A 17,488-nucleotide genomic window follows, 5' to 3' on the forward strand; every position below is an offset into this window, starting at 1 on the left:
GCATAGATGTAGTTAGCATTTTATCCCACATATTCAAGAGTTGACTTACATCAACGTAGTATTTTCCCCTGACACTTATTTTTCGATGTTTCTGTTCTGTCTCTATTAACATTATGTCACGCCGCGATCTTAGCACACGATGGGCTCGTACATCAACTACTTTATATTTGTTTTTATTAACTCAAGCTATTATTATAAGAATATAATGGTCAATTTAAACTATTTTTATATATAAAATAAGTTTTGTAACTAATGTTTCTTTTTATAACTAATGTCATACAAATGGTATTGTACTGTAGGGATAAAAAAAACAGTCATAGTCAATAAATTAAAAGTGGATACTCTTTAGAGTTCTCCATTAATATGCGGTTAACAAAAATCATATGTTACTTATAATTTTAATAACGGTATTAATTAGCCAAACCAAAAATAGTTAAACTTAGAAATTTTACAATTTTAGTCATTTAAAGTAATCATAATTTCACCAAAATTAGAATACCATTAATCTTACTGAGTGATATTACCAATAGTAATTGTCAAAAGCGTGAAATTGTAATTTAATATAATTTCGATTTTAATCGTATCAATCAAACCAAATATGTTATAATTATCGGTAGTGTTCGAACTCGTATCAAATTATTTTAATTACCAAAATATGATATGACTTACCGATATACAATTATATCGAGAGAGAAAAAAAACCCCAAAAGAAGTTGTTCTTAGAAATTATATATGCAAAATACGAAGACTATTGATTTTGGGTGAAATATGTTTGATATAACATAACGATGGAATTATAACATACAGGACACTTGTAAATTAAATTGGGCTACAACAATAACATTGAACTTATTATAATAAATATAATAAAATTGGCCAACTTGTCAAATTAGCTATGAGCTCATTGGGTTAAATGTCCATTAGGTTGATTCGGTAGGTTGGTGAAGTTGGCCGGCCCTATGCATACGTTGAGGAGGTTGAGACACGATCAATGATCTTGGAAGATGAGCCAAACCAGTCGTAGGAATTTGGAATAAACACAATGATGTCTTTTTTGCATCTTTTTTTTAGTTTTGAAATTCAATGTCTTCAATTTTTTTGTTTTAATGTTCTTTTCAATTGCAGTGACTTAGATTCCAAATTTGCTTTGTAATATTATGGTATTATCATTTTTATTCATAATCTCTGAACTTTATTTCATAATTCCTTCAAGTAATTTTTTAAAATTACGCTCGATATGTTATAATTAATTTCATGTTGTTTGCGAATTTGATGACCTTCATTCTTTGTTTAAATTTTCAGTTTAGCAACATACAAAATCGATGGAATTATAACTGACAAATCGATCCAGAATTCATGTCGTTTGATTCCATAAATATGTGCATATTTTTTCCAATTCTAGCATGTTCTAATAATGATTAAATGAATTTATTGTTTTTTTTTTTGGTTCTCAAACAAAACTATAGTAAAAGTTTGAAACGTTATGTCAATACAATTACATTTTATATAAAAACACTAATATATTTAAAACTAAACTATTATTTTAATTTATTTTTTTCACATAAAGCATTATTTTAATTAAATGTTGATGTATATGCAAGGGAGTGGTACATAGTTGGGAGAAATAAAGAAACACGAACCAAGCGGCAACTACCCAGACGGTTGGTCTGAACGAGGCAGGACAGAGATATCTGAACCTAAGTACATTATCAATTCTCGAAGCAGACGGCAACATCTCGTCGGCTCACGGATTCCATTGTTTAAGATCTATGCTTTCCTTCTCCATTTCATCGCCGATTCTTTCTTATATATTCCCTTTTTCTGTACAAGTTATTATATTATACAGTGTGCGAGTATTCCGTGCTCTGCACTTCAGTGTTGCGCAGCCGTTCAATTGATGAGGATTGTCGTGTAGATTGGATCCATCAATTGATTGGGTTTTGGATATTTTCTGGGTTTGGTGCAGAAATGGTTGTGGATTCCGGACCTCTGACTCCTGGACAGGTTCGGTTCTGAAGTGCATAATTTTTTTCACGGTTTGTTGTCTTTCGGGTATTACGTTCGATTAAGTGTTCTGGCATCGGCGGTGTGGGGACTGTGACTTTGAGTTACGCAACGTTTTGTTGATGTTTATCTGATTTGTCAATGCAAGTCCTGTGTTGATCTTAGTCAAGTGATGTCCTGCACTTGATCATAGAGGATCTCAATCTTGGGATACTTTTGGAAGATAGAGAGATGTTTTCTGTTATGGCTTTATAATAAATTGGGAACTTATTCCACTTTTATTCATTTTATTTTTATTCTTTCCAATTGTATATAAATACGTTTGTACTGATTCTTTTGGGAATATAGTGAATTCATCTTCTTCCCCGTAAACACGTTTTCTCTTTACTGTTACATTCTTCATTTCCTAACTTGGTATCAGAGCCACATGGCGGAAGCCTCTTCAAACCTTGGGTCAAGTTCTGCCGTGTTCTCTAATCCTTCCACCAACCCTTTAACGATAAACTCAGCAAATCAGATCAATTCCGTCAAGCTCAGTGATGAGAATTTTTTGCTCTGGAATCTTCAAATTCTGGCTGGCATTCGTGGTCTGGGTCTTGAGTCTTTCATTGATGACTCGTCTTCCGCTCCACCTAAAATCATTCTCGGTGACGATCCTTTGGAAGGTCTGAATCCGGCATATGTCTCATGGCACAGACAAGATCCACTTCTCTTCTCCTTCCTGTTAGCCTCCATGACTGAAGGAGTTCAAGGTCAAATGGTTGGCTGCCACACATCAGCTCATATCTGGAAAAGGATCTCCTCTCTCTTTGCTACTCGATCCAAAGCTCGTATAATGCAATACAAGCTTCAATTGCAGACTTTGAAGAAGGGTAATCTCAGCATGAAGGATTACCTTAGCAAGATGAAGAGTATTGTGGATACTTTAGCATCTTGTGGCCATTTAATTTCTGAAGACGACCAGATACTCTACATCCTTGGAGGAGTAGGGATGGAATATGATTCGGTTGTGGTACATGTGATATCCCGTATTGAAGCGATGTCATCTTCCGAAGTGGGAGCTCTACTACTCTCACATGAAGGCCGCATTGAGTCCTACACAATTAATGCTGAAGGAACACCACCCACAGTCAACTACACCACTGCATCTCAATCAAAGAATCACAACTACTCTCACTCACAGGGACAGTTCAATCGAAGAGGTCGTGGTTATGGACTATCTCATCGCGGTGGCAGAAAGAGTTGGTCCGGAAACACCAACAATCGTCCTACATGTCAAATATGTGGCAACATTGGTCATGTAGCTGAGAAATGCTACTACAGATTTGACAAGGAATTTGTCCCTTCTCACAAGCAACATCAGCCTGTGTTCAATCAAAATCCTACAGCTGCTGCAGCTCAACCTGCTCGTCCGTTCCTCCATCAAAATCCTACAGCTGCTGCGGCCATGACACAATCTGAGGTTGTCCCTGATGAATGGTGGTTTCCAGATTCTGGTGCTTCACATCATGTCACAAATGACATCTCCAATCTATCTTTTGGATCTGAGTACAGCGGTGGAGGTAAAATTCACATGGGAGATGGAACAGGTTTGCCTATCACCCACATTGGAAATTCTCGTTTCTTTTCGTCTTTATCATCTCGTGTTCTTCATCTCAATAGACTCCTTCGAGTTCCTCTTATCACCAAAAATTTAATCAGTGTTAGCAAATTTGCTACAGACAATAGTGTTTTCTTTGAATTTCACCCTACTTTTTGTGCTGTGAAGGATCGCACAACAGGGAAACTACTCCTCAAAGGCATGTTGCGTGAGGGACTCTATCGATTCTCTCTTGGAAAATCTGTCCCTCTCTCATCTCCTACACCAGCTTGCTTCGTAGATCAGCCTTCTTCAGTTCATCTCTCTTCCAATCAAGTGCCCCAGGGTCCTCCCACATCAACGCCTCACACGCTTAATCACTGGCACAATAGATTAGGACACCCAAATTTAGCTACTGTAAAGACAATCTTACACTACTGTAATGTCCCTCTCTCAAGGAATGAAAATTTCAATTTCTGCTCCTCATGTGAACTTGGCAAAAGTCATCGTTTACAGTTTCACTCCTCTACTACAAACTATATTAAACCGCTACAAATGATTTACTCCGATGTATGGGGCCCGGCTCACACCACATCCACCAATGGGTATCGCTACTATATTAGTTTTGTTGATGCCTATAGTAGATTTACGTGGATTTTCTTTCTCAAGACTAAACCTGAGGTGTTTCGTATTTTTCTTCAATTCAAAACTCAAGTTGAACTTCAATTTGACACTAAAATTAAAGCCATACAAACTGATTGGGGAGGGGAATTTCGACCTCTTGTTTCTTTCTTTCAACACTTCGGCATTGTACATCGTCGTACTTGCTCCCATACCTCCGAACAAAATGGAGTCGTTGAGAGAAAACACCGACACATTGTTGATATGGGTCTATCCCTTCTTGCTCATGCTCACATGCCTCTCCGTTTTTGGGATGATGCCTTTGCCACGGCTATCTATCTCATAAATAGACTTCCCACCGCAGCAACACATGGGGCAGTCCCCCTTACCAGTCTAACCAAGACTACTCCTGATTATTCATTTCTCCGAGTATTCGGGTGTCGTTGCTTTCCATATCTTAGACCATACAACTCCCATAAACTTGAGTTCCGATCCCAACCTTGCACTTTTTTGGGATATAGTCCTCATCATAAGGGATATAAGTGTCTAAGTACTGATGGTCGTATTTATGTCTCCAGGCATGTCAAGTTTAATGAACTTTCATTCCCTTTCACATCCCCTTCATCAGCCCCCTCTTTTCCTACTGGCCACTCCTCCCCTTCTCTTTTTCTCCCTTCCATTCCACAAGCTAATTTGCCCTCCATTTCTCCACCCTCTGCAGAAATTTCACCACACCTTCTCGCACCCTCGGCAACTACTGACACTACTGCTCCTACCTCTTTTGATCCTCCTTCCTCTCCTTCTGTTATCCCTCAACCATCTGAACCATCTCCTGTGAATGTCCATCCAATGCTTACTCGGTCCAAAGATGGCATTTATAAGCCTAAGGTTTATGCTACTCAACTTCTCAATATTCATGAACCTCGGTCTCTGCATGAAGCATTCTCTCACCCTGCATGGCGTCATGCCATGAAATCTGAGTATGATGCCCTGATTCAAAATCAGACATGGTCTTTGGTTCCTGCCCCCACTGATGCTTCAATTATTGGCTGTAAATGGGTCTTTAAAGTCAAAACTATTGCTGATGGTTCTGTGGCTCGATATAAAGCCCGCCTTGTAGCTAAAGGCTACTCTCAAACAGCTGGGCTTGACTATACTGAAACATTTAGCCCTGTCATTAAGCCAACAACGATTCGGATTGTTCTTACTATTGCCCTATCTAAGCGATGGTCTTTACAACAATTAGATGTCAACAATGCCTTCCTTAATGGACATCTTCAAGAAACAATTTTTATGCAGCAGCCTCCTGGGTTTGAGCGTCTTCAATCTGGATTACCGCTTGTGTGCCGTCTCAATAAAGCCATATATGGCCTCAAACAAGCACCACGTGCTTGGTTTGATAAACTCAAAAACGTCCTTCAGATCTCTGGTTTTGTTCAATCCAAGGCAGATGCATCTTTGTTTATTCGATATACATCATCTTACATAATTTATGTGCTTGTCTACGTCGATGACATTATTATAACAGGAAGCGATAATCTGCAAATTCAGGATCTTATTTCTCGGCTGCATGCCAAATTCTCCTTAAAGCACTTGGGTGAGCTTTCCTATTTTTTGGGCATTGAGGTCTCTCGGCCAACAAAGGACATCATGGTTATGTCCCAAAGTAAGTACATCCATGATCTCCTTACTCGAACCAAAATGGATAATGCCAAACCTCTTCCAACTCCAATGGTATCTGGTCTCAAACTATCTTCTCGAGAAGGGGATATCTTTGACAATGTCACACTTTATAGGAGTACCGTGGGTGCTCTCCAATATTTGACCATTACACGCCCAGATATTGCTTATAGTGTGAATAAAGTGTGCCAATTCATGCAAGCTCCTCTTCATCTGCATTGGAAGGCCGTCAAGCGAATTCTCCGTTACTTAAATGGCACGATCAACTTCGGACTCCAGCTTACTGCTTCTTCACACCTATCTCTCTCAGGTTACTGTGATGCAGATTGGGCCAATGATCCAGACGATCGTCGCTCTACCTCGGGCTTCTGCTGGTTTTTAGGACGCTCTCCTATTACTTGGTGTTCTAAGAAACAGCCCGTTGTATCCCGTTCCAGTACATAGGCTGAATATCGCAGCCTAGCAAATGCCACCTCTGAATTAATATGGCTCAAGTCTCTGCTCACTGAATTGCACATTCCTCTGCACAAATCTCCAATCTTATGGTGTGATAATCTTAGTACTATATCTCTCAGTGCCAATCCTGTGCTTCACTCCAAATCCAAGCACATTGAACTTGATCTATATTTTGTACGCGAGAAGGTTCTATCTAAAAGGCTAAATGTTCAACATGTGCCCTCGGTTGATCAAACAGCAGACATTCTAACTAAACCATTATCCTCGGTTGCCTTTCATCGGTTACGACACAAGCTCTGCATTGATTTAAATCCCCTGCTGAGCTTGCGGGGGGAAGTCAAGTGATGTCCTGCACTTGATCATAGAGGATCTCAATCTTGGGATACTTCTGGAAGATAGGAGAGATGTTTTCTGTTATGGCGTTATAACAAATTGGGAACTTATTCCACTTTTATTCATTTTATTTTTATTCTTTCCAATTGTATATAAATACGTTTGTACTGATTCTTTTGGGAATATAGTGAATTCATCTTCTTCCCCATAAACACGTTTTCTCTTTACTGTTATCTTCTTCATTTCCTAACTATCTTAAGCTAAGCTGAAATTATCGAGCGCTTTTGTTTTGAATTTCTACTACCTGAGTCGTAAAGCTGTTATGTGCGTGAATGAGAGTTTTCTTGTTTTCTTGTATTCATATTATGACAATAGTATGGACGGTTGCTTTGATTTGAGATTATTTGAATTGCTTCCTTTACTTTATCGCGGCTGGACTAGTTGGACAGTAATTGGGTTGTCAAATCGTATCTCGTTTTTAGTGTATCTGATTGTCCAATTTCATTCTTCTAGATTGTGTTATATAAAATATTCGATTTTGTCCTGCTTTTTTGCCATGTCCATTCTTAATATGTGGTAAATTCACCAATGTTGTTGATGGGAGATATGCTGACTTGATCGATGTTGAACATATCATTGGCTAAGAAGATTAAACAAATTAGATCTAGTGGAAATGGCATCATTACTTATGGTGGAAAAACTATCGGAAAGTAATAAACTCGATTGGTCGTGGATTCAATCTTATGGGGGGAAAGAGTTATGGCCATTAAACTTGTTAAACTTTCACTTTAATGATATATATATTGATCGGTTTACTTGTTCTTGCTAGTTGATGCTGAATATTATGTGTTACTGTTTCTTTAAGCTAAACTGCATACGCATTGAACTTGTCCTAGTTGTGTCCCAGGTGTCATTTTTTCTTGGAGTTGTTCCAATCATTATCGGGTGGATTTACGCGGAGTGGTTAGAGCATACAAAGTTATCAACCCCTTCAAAAGTGTAAGCAAGTTTTCCGCTTTTCGAGATATTTAAAATTTTAATATTATAAGATGGAAAAATTGGGACATTAAGGTTATACTTACCAAAAGCTCTTATGTTTTACAGAAATTACAAGAGGAGAACAAAATTCAGTATCTTGTTCTCAATATCTACTTATGATATGATTGCTTTTTCTGAAACAGTCATTCAGATAGTAACCTGGTTGGATTAGAAAGTGAATCAATCAAAGATGATGATCGTGCTGTGCTGTTGGAAGGCGGTCTCACAAAATCAGCATCCACAAATTCCTCCAGTTCATCCATTAAATCAAACTTAATCAGGTCTGTCCTTGTTGGACTGGACATGTTAATGGTGTCTTTGATTGGGTTTTGTCCATCAAATTAATGAAAACTCTTCTTTATCCAGATTTTTTACAATGGATAGCTCATTTTTAGTTGAAAATCGACTCCTTCTGAGGGCAATGTGAGTTGTTTGTAACTATTGGTTTACTTGTATTTAGTTCTTTCATTTGCCCTTATCTTTTAATATTATGCAGGGCTGAATTAGGTGGAATTTTGTTCTATTTCTACATATGTGATCGCACAAGCATTTTTGCGGATTCAACGAAGGTGCTTTTTTCTTCGATTGTTTGGGCTCTCAGAATTCAAGTTGCTTTGATGAGTCGATACTGTAAATTATATTTTTAAGCCTATAGGTACCAAAAAGACAACTAGTAATATATCTTATATTTGACAATCAGCATTTGATATGGCATTATTTGTAGTGAAGCATGATATGAAAAGTTGTATCCTTCTTGCTTTTAGTTGCCAGTAAATTTAAACAATTTACAAATTTACGCATACGTGTTGGCACTAGGGGTTTAAAAAAAATTTATAATTTTAGAACTTAAATATTCGAGTATGTAATTTATTATCAAATTTAGGGTACATGGTGGTTCAATCAATGTTCTTAGAAAATTGGAAAATTGATTTCTTGAGCTTGAGTACTCAACCCTGAGATATCAAACCTTGATCTTGACTCGAAAGAGTACTTGAGCTGCTCGAACTTGACTCATTTGATCAAAACCAAGCTCAAGCCATTAGTTGATCCAGATGCTCGTGAGCAGGTCAGCTCGGTTACAGCCCTAGTTGGTACTCCTTTACCTTTTATATGTTAACTATAAAATACACTGTATGATCATGGAAAGGCGTTTATTGAAGTCCTCAAGCTTTTATTTTTGCTGCTGCATTTCGTTATACTGCTCAATATCATTTAGAGCCCATTTGTTTTGATTTATTTTGTTCAATTAATAAACCATTTTGACGTATGACATCTGTGGTCATATACATATCACCTCAACAATCGCTGCTATTTTTCAAGTTTCATCATTAAGTCCATAATTAGCCCTAACAGATTGTAGAGGTCTGATATTTAAACTGGGCATGTATCTCTTTGATTCACCCATTATGTTTATATTTCCCTTCTAAAGATTTTGTTGATCGGTACATCACTACTTGATTTGTTTCTTTTTGTTGTTGGACAGAGCTACAGTCGCGATCTATTCCTTTTTCTGTATGTTCTTCTTATTATAGCTTCAACAATGACTTCTCTCAAGAAACATCGTGACAAGTCTGCATTTTCTGGGAAATCAGTACTTTATCTTAATCGCCATCAGACTGAAGAGTGGAAAGGATGGATGCAGGCAAGCAGTTTATTGACCATTTTCTATCTGATGTTCTTTCCAGGGGTTGAAAACTCAGATTCTTTATATTATTAGTCTCTTATTTTCCTATCTTTCATCAGAAGACACTGGATGTCTTATCTGCATATTGATATAGATGTGTCACACTCTCTTCTTTGTCTGTGTAGTTTCTGACTCGTTTGCCTCTTCTCATGTCTCCTATAGGTCCTGTTTTTGATGTATCATTACTTTGCTGCAACGGAGATCTACAATGCTATCCGTATCTTTATTGCTGCATATGTATGGATGACTGGTTTTGGAAACTTCTCGTATTACTATATCAGAAAAGATTTTAGTCTTGCTCGATTTGCTCAGGTGACATTATAATTTATGTTATCTTCATCTTTCTTCTTGTTATTTCTTAATCCTGAAGCATGTCGGGACTTCTCTTTTCAGAGGTTTTATATTTTGATGTGTATTTGAGTTGGATTTTGTTCTCTATGCAGATGATGTGGAGGCTAAACTTTTTTGTGGCATTTTGTTGTATAGTTCTTAACAACGACTATTCACTTTATTATATCTGCCCAATGCATACCCTCTTTACTCTTTTGGTGTATGGAGCCCTTGGTATCGGTCACAACTATAATGAGATAAGATTGGTGATGGCTCTGAAATTATTTATGTGTTTTGTTGTGGTTATCTTGGTATGGGAAATTCCAGGGGTTTTTGACCTTTTGTGGAGTCCTTTCACGTTCTTGTTAGGTGCGCGGACATCCATGACTTTATCATACTGAATTTGTTTATTTCTATCTAAATAGTTGATTTCTTTATAATCTCGGTGGCAGGATATAATGACCCTGCAAAACCGGATCTTCCAAAACTTCATGAGTGGCATTTCAGATCTGGCCTTGATCGTTATATATGGATAGTTGGAATGATCTATGCACACCTTCACCCAAATGTAATGCATAGGTATTGAGTTTTGCAGTGTCATCTCTTCTCGTGACCTTTAAGTCTTAAATTATCTCTCTTACAGGTTGAAAAGTGGATGGAGAAACTGGAGGAGACTGAGACAAAACGGAGATTCACAATCAAGGCATTTATTGTTACAGCTGCCTTGATTGTAAGCGTTTGATTTGTTCAGATTTTGTATTTATTTTTCGCTGGATTGTTATTTGATTTTTTTGTATCATCTGACTTTTAGGTTGGCTATTTATGGTTTGAATGCATCTACAAGTTGGACAAAATTTCGTACAATAGGCTCCATCCTTACACATCATGGATACCCATAACGTGTGTACCGGTTTCATTTTTCATATAAATGTATTGTTTTTTTATATGAATTTATCATAATATTAGTGTTGCGGTTTATTTCTATTGCGAATGAGATTATCCTTGATACTGAAAAAGAAACTATATATCTCAAGTAATAGCACTTTGCATGTGGCAAGTGCTGACCTGTGACTGTTTTCTTCTAAGGTCTCTTCTTTTTTGCTTCTTGTTTCCAGCGTCTACATTTGTTTGCGGAATTTCAGTCAGCAGCTTCGGAATTTTTCTTTGACCCTCTTTGCGTAAGTTTTTATTTATTTTTCCTTTTTTAAATCTCATAATCAAACCCTTCACAACGTCATTTGGGGCTATATAATTTCCTTTTTTATTATAAACATTACTTTTGTTGCCAGGTGGCTCGGCAAAGTAACATTGGAAACTTACATATCTCAGTTCCACATATGGCTGAGGTGCGTGGGACAAATTCTTTCCTTGTTAATGTTTCTTGGTCAATTTTTAAAGAAATGTGTCGTTTGATCTTTCATCAAAAGTGAATTAGTGAATCACTTTTTGTTTATATTGTGTAACTTTTAGTCTGTGTGATCCTTTCCTCCTACACAAAAGTGCCATTAAATCTTAATAACTCTGAATTATGAGGTTCACTGGTTTCCTTTTAACACGCTTGCAGATCAAATATGCCTAATGGACAGCCCAAATGGCTGCTCTGTTTTATTCCAGATTATCCATTACTTAACTTCATGCTTACAACTGCTATATATATCTTGGTGAGTGAATTTTTCTTGGCTGGATTTCAATTTTTGAAGTAATGTCGTGGTTAAATATTTCTCGCCTTTTAAAATTTAAACATCGATTCGTTTGCTGCTGCAGATATCATATCGGATTTTTGAACTGACCAACACGCTAAAATCAGCCTTCGTACCCACAAGAGACAATCAGAGACTGTTTCACAATTTTATTGCCGCAGCTATCATATCCGTGTGTTTATATTGTGCATCCGTCATTCTTCTTCTCATCCCTCTTCGATGAGTAAGTTCTCTTTTCATTCTCTGGTAAATTATAGCAAACTGTTTATAACCAACTATAAAAGTTCAGATTAGTTATTCTTCAGTGACCCTTCTACATTTGTCAATCGATGAACAATTGGTGTAATTTTTTTTTTTTGTTAATTTAACTCGCATTATACTCTCCTTTTCCATGCATAGGCCTCTGGATAGAAAATTTATTTGTGGATGTCAAAATGTAACATTCTTGGACAGAAAGAGAGTCGTCTCGTCGAGATCAACGTTTCCGTCAATCTTGTGGGAATTTATGATCCAGTTTTGGTTTGCTACTTCAAGGAGAGGGGTGAAAAAGGGCAACATTTGTAAAGAATCTGTATCCACTGTTACATTCATTTATTTCTTTCCTCTCATTCATGAAGGTTCAAACCGTAGACCCGAATAGTTTGTGATTAAGGTTTGTGTAACGACAACGATGAATTTTATATTCTTAATTCATTGCAAATTAATTTTTTTATTATTTCTTATGACTCAATCATATAACTTCTAATTATTTGGAAAATGAAATAAGATCTCCTGTTGAATAATAGAGACCAATAATTAAGCATGCTGCTTTGGGGCCGACAAATCGAATGCTCTTTCTTTCGCAATTTTTAATGTTTGGATGCAAAAGTTGCTTTTTAAAAAGCTAATAAGCCATTATTTTTGGAAATATGGAGGGTGTATTCAATGTAAGAGATTTATTGACTTTTAATGATTTTTTTAGATTTTAAAAAAATGTATAAAAGTTTATAGGTATTCAAATTTTCAATAGACTTTTTTTAATAGACTTTTAATAACTTCATGGTATTCATTAACATATAAACATTAAAGTTTAAGGTACATCTATAAATTTTCCAGATTGTATTTGTTCAACCCAAATATTTGGATGGATTTTTAAAATTTCTAACTCATAAACAAGCTATTTATTTCTCTCTATGTCGCTTCACATCACCTCTTTTTTTATCTTTTCTTATCTCATCTATCTATATCACTTTGTCAAATTTTCGAAGTATATCTTTATATATATTTCCATCTTTCCTTTTCAAAACTTTCATTTTTTGGCTTTTAATAATTTTTTATTTTAATATCATAGGAAATTTTGAATTCTATAATTGATTTTGTAATTTTTAATTTATGATTTATCCAAATTAATGTAATATTCAATAATAATAAATGAAAAAAATGTCGTTTAATTCTTAATAATTGAATAGCCTCGCAACAACCATGATTTTTTAAATTATTTTTAGCATTTTCAATTAAGAGTAGGTCTCTTGTGAGAAGGTCTCACGGATCTTTATCTGTGAGACGGGTCAACTCTATCGATATTCACAATAAAAAGTAATACTCTTAGTATAAAAAAATAATATTTTTTCATAGATGACCCAAATAAGAGATCCGTCTCACAAATACGACCCGTGAAACTGTTTCACACAAGTTTTTGCCTTCAATTAATATGTAAGTTGTGATATTTTTATACAAAATTATATCCACACAATGCTAAATAATATTCTTTTCACGTGTATATTATCAATTAAAAAACAAGGTTACAGATTAATCAATTGATATATTTTAAAAAATTTACAAACATGCATACAAACTCACGTATATACATATGTAAGGATTAAATGATTTAAATTTTAAATAAGTAAATTTATTTATTAATATAAATATTGAAAAACTATTTCATATGTTATATATGTCAATTAATTATTTGTTCAAATAAATTAATAAAAAATAATATGTTATAATTAAGTACAAAATTTATAAAACTCTATAAAAAAATTCACAAAAGTCTGTAAAAATCTTGCAAAACAGTCTACATGAATCTACATAAATCTGTTTATAAATCTGTGAGATTCTTAAAAGTCAATATAAATCTATCAAATCCATAAAAGTCTATCATTTGAAAAAATCATTAAAAGTTATCAAAACTCTGAATTGAATACATCTCACCGCGTTTCTCTATCAAACATGGAAAAAAAGATTTTCCATCTGACTCCTCCTTCATTTTCCTATCTATTGTTAATAAAATCAGACCCGACAAATCACAAAAGCCTAGCAAATATCACATCTTGAAATGAGAAAGCCACAGGTTTCACAGTCTAGCTAAGATGAGATCTCAAATTCGAGATTCAAATTTGTAATTTATCATTCCCAAATATATTCGATTGTTTAAATAAATTTCTATTTGGTGAATTTCAAATTCAACCGTATGTAGATGTAATTATAATTGTGATTAATTTGAAATATATCAATGTAAGTGTCATTTTAAATTTGTTATTGAAATTCTTCTTCAAATCATTATATCCAAGTGCAATCTTTAGATTTTTCCGTTAGGGTTGGAATCGAATTTTACCTAATTTTTTCTGTCATTGGTTTTGTCCTAATGGATTTTAAACTAATAATTAATAAATAATGTAAGATCAATTTCTCCAAATTAAAATTTTAAATCAAAACGCTGCCAAAGTGGATTTGACCTCTGAATTGACACAATTTTCAAAGACCAATTTACCTGATCTCGTCAGGCCTCCATGTTCCAGTCTCACTTGATGCCATATTTCTTGATTTAGAATAAATTAGGCACACATACCAAATAGAGATTGCAGGAAAAATAATTTTCTTACCTTTGCCTATTTTGTAGTTTAATGCTGTTTAAATATTTAAATTTGGATTGTAAATGGAGTTGATTATTGATCAGTTGTGTTTTCCCTAAATTCACATGATGTCAGCGCATCAACACCATACATCGTACAAGAAAAATTCAGTACCACGTTAATATTTTACGATGTCACGTTAAAATCCTAGTTAAAAAGAACCAAAATTAATTTAATGTGACTATCTGTGCTCATTAATGCCGAAGTTTTACTCTCATCGCAAATACGATGTTCATCGTGGGAGCTTCCAGCGCATCAAGTTCGAGTGTTCCCCCGGTTCTAAAAATCCCTTCTGGACAAAATGAAGGGGGGAGGAGGGAGCACCGAGCCAACCATTGCTCAATCCAATAACACAAACACATTTCTCCCAGATTGAAGTTTTAGGAGTCATAAAATCTCAATATCTTGATCTGCCGTCCAATCTACGTACATTTCACTATTATGTATCATTTTATCTCAAATTTAATATATCAAACTAAACATATTATTATTATTATTATTTATCACACTATTCAAATATTTTAATAATAACACTATTATTTATCCATACAAACTCATCAAATCCTATCAACCCAACTAAAATAGACCATTAACATATATACTATCATACAAAGCAAAAACCCCTTATACTACTAGAATTTGGTGTGATTTTTTTGACACATTGACTTTTACGAAAATACATCAATCAATTTATATATATATATATATATATATATATATAGAGGAAGATAAATTCTAACCAGGTGTGTAATACACTGGTCCGTCAAATCAATTGATACCTCCCACACATGATCCATTTTACAATCTCTTAAATTTTTAAGAAGAGTGATTATGTGATGTGTATGCATTTACAACCAGAAGTTTCAAACTCGAGGTTTTATCTTTTTATTATGATGCTCGAGCCACTAGATCAGAAGGGCGTGACACCAAATTTTGTTTAAACAATAATTTGATCTCTACGTATTTATTTATTGTCAAATAAATGTCCTTGTCTTAAAAATCTAACACGGCTAGAACGTCATAAATACCTGAAAGTGACGAATTGTGGAATTGGAATTTATTACCAAGCACCAAGAAAGGGTATTGTACAGTGAATTGCAATTAGTGGATCTTCACACAAATCAACAATCAGGGATCATCGACTTAAGTAGAAATCGTCGGGGGACAATTATTCTTTTCTATGGATCCAAGAATCTTCATGTCTAGCCCACCAAGTTTAGGATATTGAATTTAAGATCTTGATTCCGGCAACTAATACCATTTAAATTTGTACAACATGTTTACGTAACGATGAATCAGTACATATAGATAACATAATAAATTACGACACCGACTATTTGAAGAATTTGAGCAATACTTTGCCCAAAGACTATATTATATTGAATTATTTGCTTGCTTATATTCAATAACGTAATAGGATGGTGGGAGTGATGTTTGTCCCTCAACACTCTTCACTTGTTTGCTTAATTATTTCAAACTTTAACTGTGCCATACAGTTGATATTGTAGCATGAGGGTGGTCGGAGACATCTTGCGAGCAAGAAAGAAAGAACCAGATGTTAGGTGACAAGGGCCACATTTATTTAATGGGACGTCGGATGAATACAAATTGGTTTTGCCAATTTGTTGCAATTGTCAAATTTGATTGGCGATGGCAAGAAGTTGAATGAAAATTTCATGCACGGGGAGCTCTATTTACATCTCAGTTTATGTATCCCTGATCATAAGCTCTTTAGTATTATAAAATAAAGAGCAAATAAAAAAGAGAGTTTTTTCTTGTGTGAGTTAGAGAAAATATTTTCTCGGTTATACTCGGGTTGGGAGTGTGAGATATTTAGTGTATTGTTGTATACACTTGTTGTAATATTTCTTCCAATTATAAAAGATCTGCAGTAGCTCCGTGAACGTAGTCTATTTTAGGGTGAACCACGTAAATCTTGTGTTCTTGTTGATTATTTTATTCCGCATTTTTCGGCAATATTATCATCGTGATCGGTATCGCTTCGGAGTAATTTTCCAACAACTGGTATCAGAGCCTTGTTGTGAAAATTCGCATAACGTGGCGGAGGCACAAATCACAAGAAGAGATGATGTCCATTTTATCGGACATGTACGAGAAGCCATCAGCAAACAACAAAGTGCATCTCATGAAAAAGTTATTCAACTTGAAAATGGGAGAAGGTGCTTCGGTGGCTAAACACATCAATGAGTTCAACACGATTGTCTCTCAGCTAACATCGGTTGAAATTAATTTTGATGATGAGATTCATGCACTTATTCTTTTGGCGTCTTTACCAAATAATTGGGAACCAATGCGGGCAGCAGTTAGCAACTCTGTTGGAAAAAGAAAGCTACAATTCAATGATGTCAGGGATCAAATTCTTGCTGAAGAAGTTCGCAGGATGGATTCGGGTGAAGGAACATCATCGAGATCTGCTCTAAATCTCGAGAACAGAGGAAGGAGCAGGAGTAGCGAAAAGAGTTCTAACCGATGGCGCGGTAGGTCCAAGTCAAGAAATGGAAAAGACAAAAGCAACTTTGAAAAGAATTTGAAGTGCTGGAGCTGTGGTGAAACTGGTCACCTGAAAAAGAACTGCTTATCAACGAAAAATAATGCCAATGCTGTCACTGAGGAAGTACATGATGCTCTGCTATTTTCCATGGAAAGCCCTATTGATTCTTGGGTTATGGACTCGGGAGCTTCGTTTCATACCACTGGTAATCGCGATGTATTTGACAATTACATCGCTGGCGATTACGGAAAAGTTTTCCTGGCTGATGGAAAACCCTTGGAAATTGTTGGTATGGGTGATGTACGGATGAAGATGTCAAATGGATCTGTCTGGAAAATCAACAAAGTCAGGCATGTACCAAAATTGACACGCAATCTGATCTCGGTGGGACAGCTCGATGATGAAGGCCACAATGTGACCTTCGGTGATGGTTCCTGGAAAGTGAACAAAAGAGCCATGATTGTTGCTCGAGGAAAGAAAACTGGAACACTGTATATGACTTCCAGTTGCAGAGACACATTAGCAGCTGTGGATGCTGGAGCCAATTCAAGTCTATGGCATTATAGACTTGGACATATGAGTGAGAAGGGAATGAAGATGTTGGTGTCAAAAGGAAAGCTACCATAATTAAAGACTGTTGAACACCAACTATGTGAAAGC

At 35.5% G+C, this 17,488-nt stretch overlaps 1 protein-coding gene across 3 annotated transcripts; it reads left to right on the plus strand.

The window, feature by feature from the left end:
* The first annotated feature begins 1,600 nt into the window (after positions 1-1,600).
* On the plus strand, positions 1,601-12,139 carry LOC142534191 (protein REDUCED WALL ACETYLATION 1-like). 3 transcript variants are annotated; one of them, XM_075641132.1, is made up of 17 exons: positions 1,601-1,701; positions 1,831-2,004; positions 7,581-7,672; positions 7,855-7,992; positions 8,078-8,134; positions 8,208-8,280; positions 9,195-9,353; positions 9,558-9,707; positions 9,839-10,094; positions 10,178-10,293; positions 10,369-10,455; positions 10,537-10,625; positions 10,841-10,903; positions 11,015-11,071; positions 11,290-11,386; positions 11,490-11,648; positions 11,825-12,139. In XM_075641132.1, exons 2-16 carry the CDS (start codon positions 1,969-1,971, stop codon positions 11,646-11,648), a joined length of 1,629 nt encoding a protein of 542 aa, XP_075497247.1. In that variant the 5' UTR covers positions 1,601-1,701; positions 1,831-1,968; the 3' UTR covers positions 11,825-12,139. The 3 variants fall into 3 exon arrangements, with proteins under 3 accessions (XP_075497247.1, XP_075497241.1, XP_075497251.1); XM_075641126.1 differs by having other exon boundaries at positions 1,615-2,004; XM_075641136.1 differs by having other exon boundaries at positions 1,615-2,004; positions 11,879-12,139.
* Positions 12,140-17,488: the final 5,349 nt, after the last annotated feature.

Source organism: Primulina tabacum, chromosome 2 (assembly GCF_025594145.1).
Source record: "Primulina tabacum isolate GXHZ01 chromosome 2, ASM2559414v2, whole genome shotgun sequence".
NCBI classification, from domain to species: domain Eukaryota; kingdom Viridiplantae; phylum Streptophyta; class Magnoliopsida; order Lamiales; family Gesneriaceae; genus Primulina; species Primulina tabacum.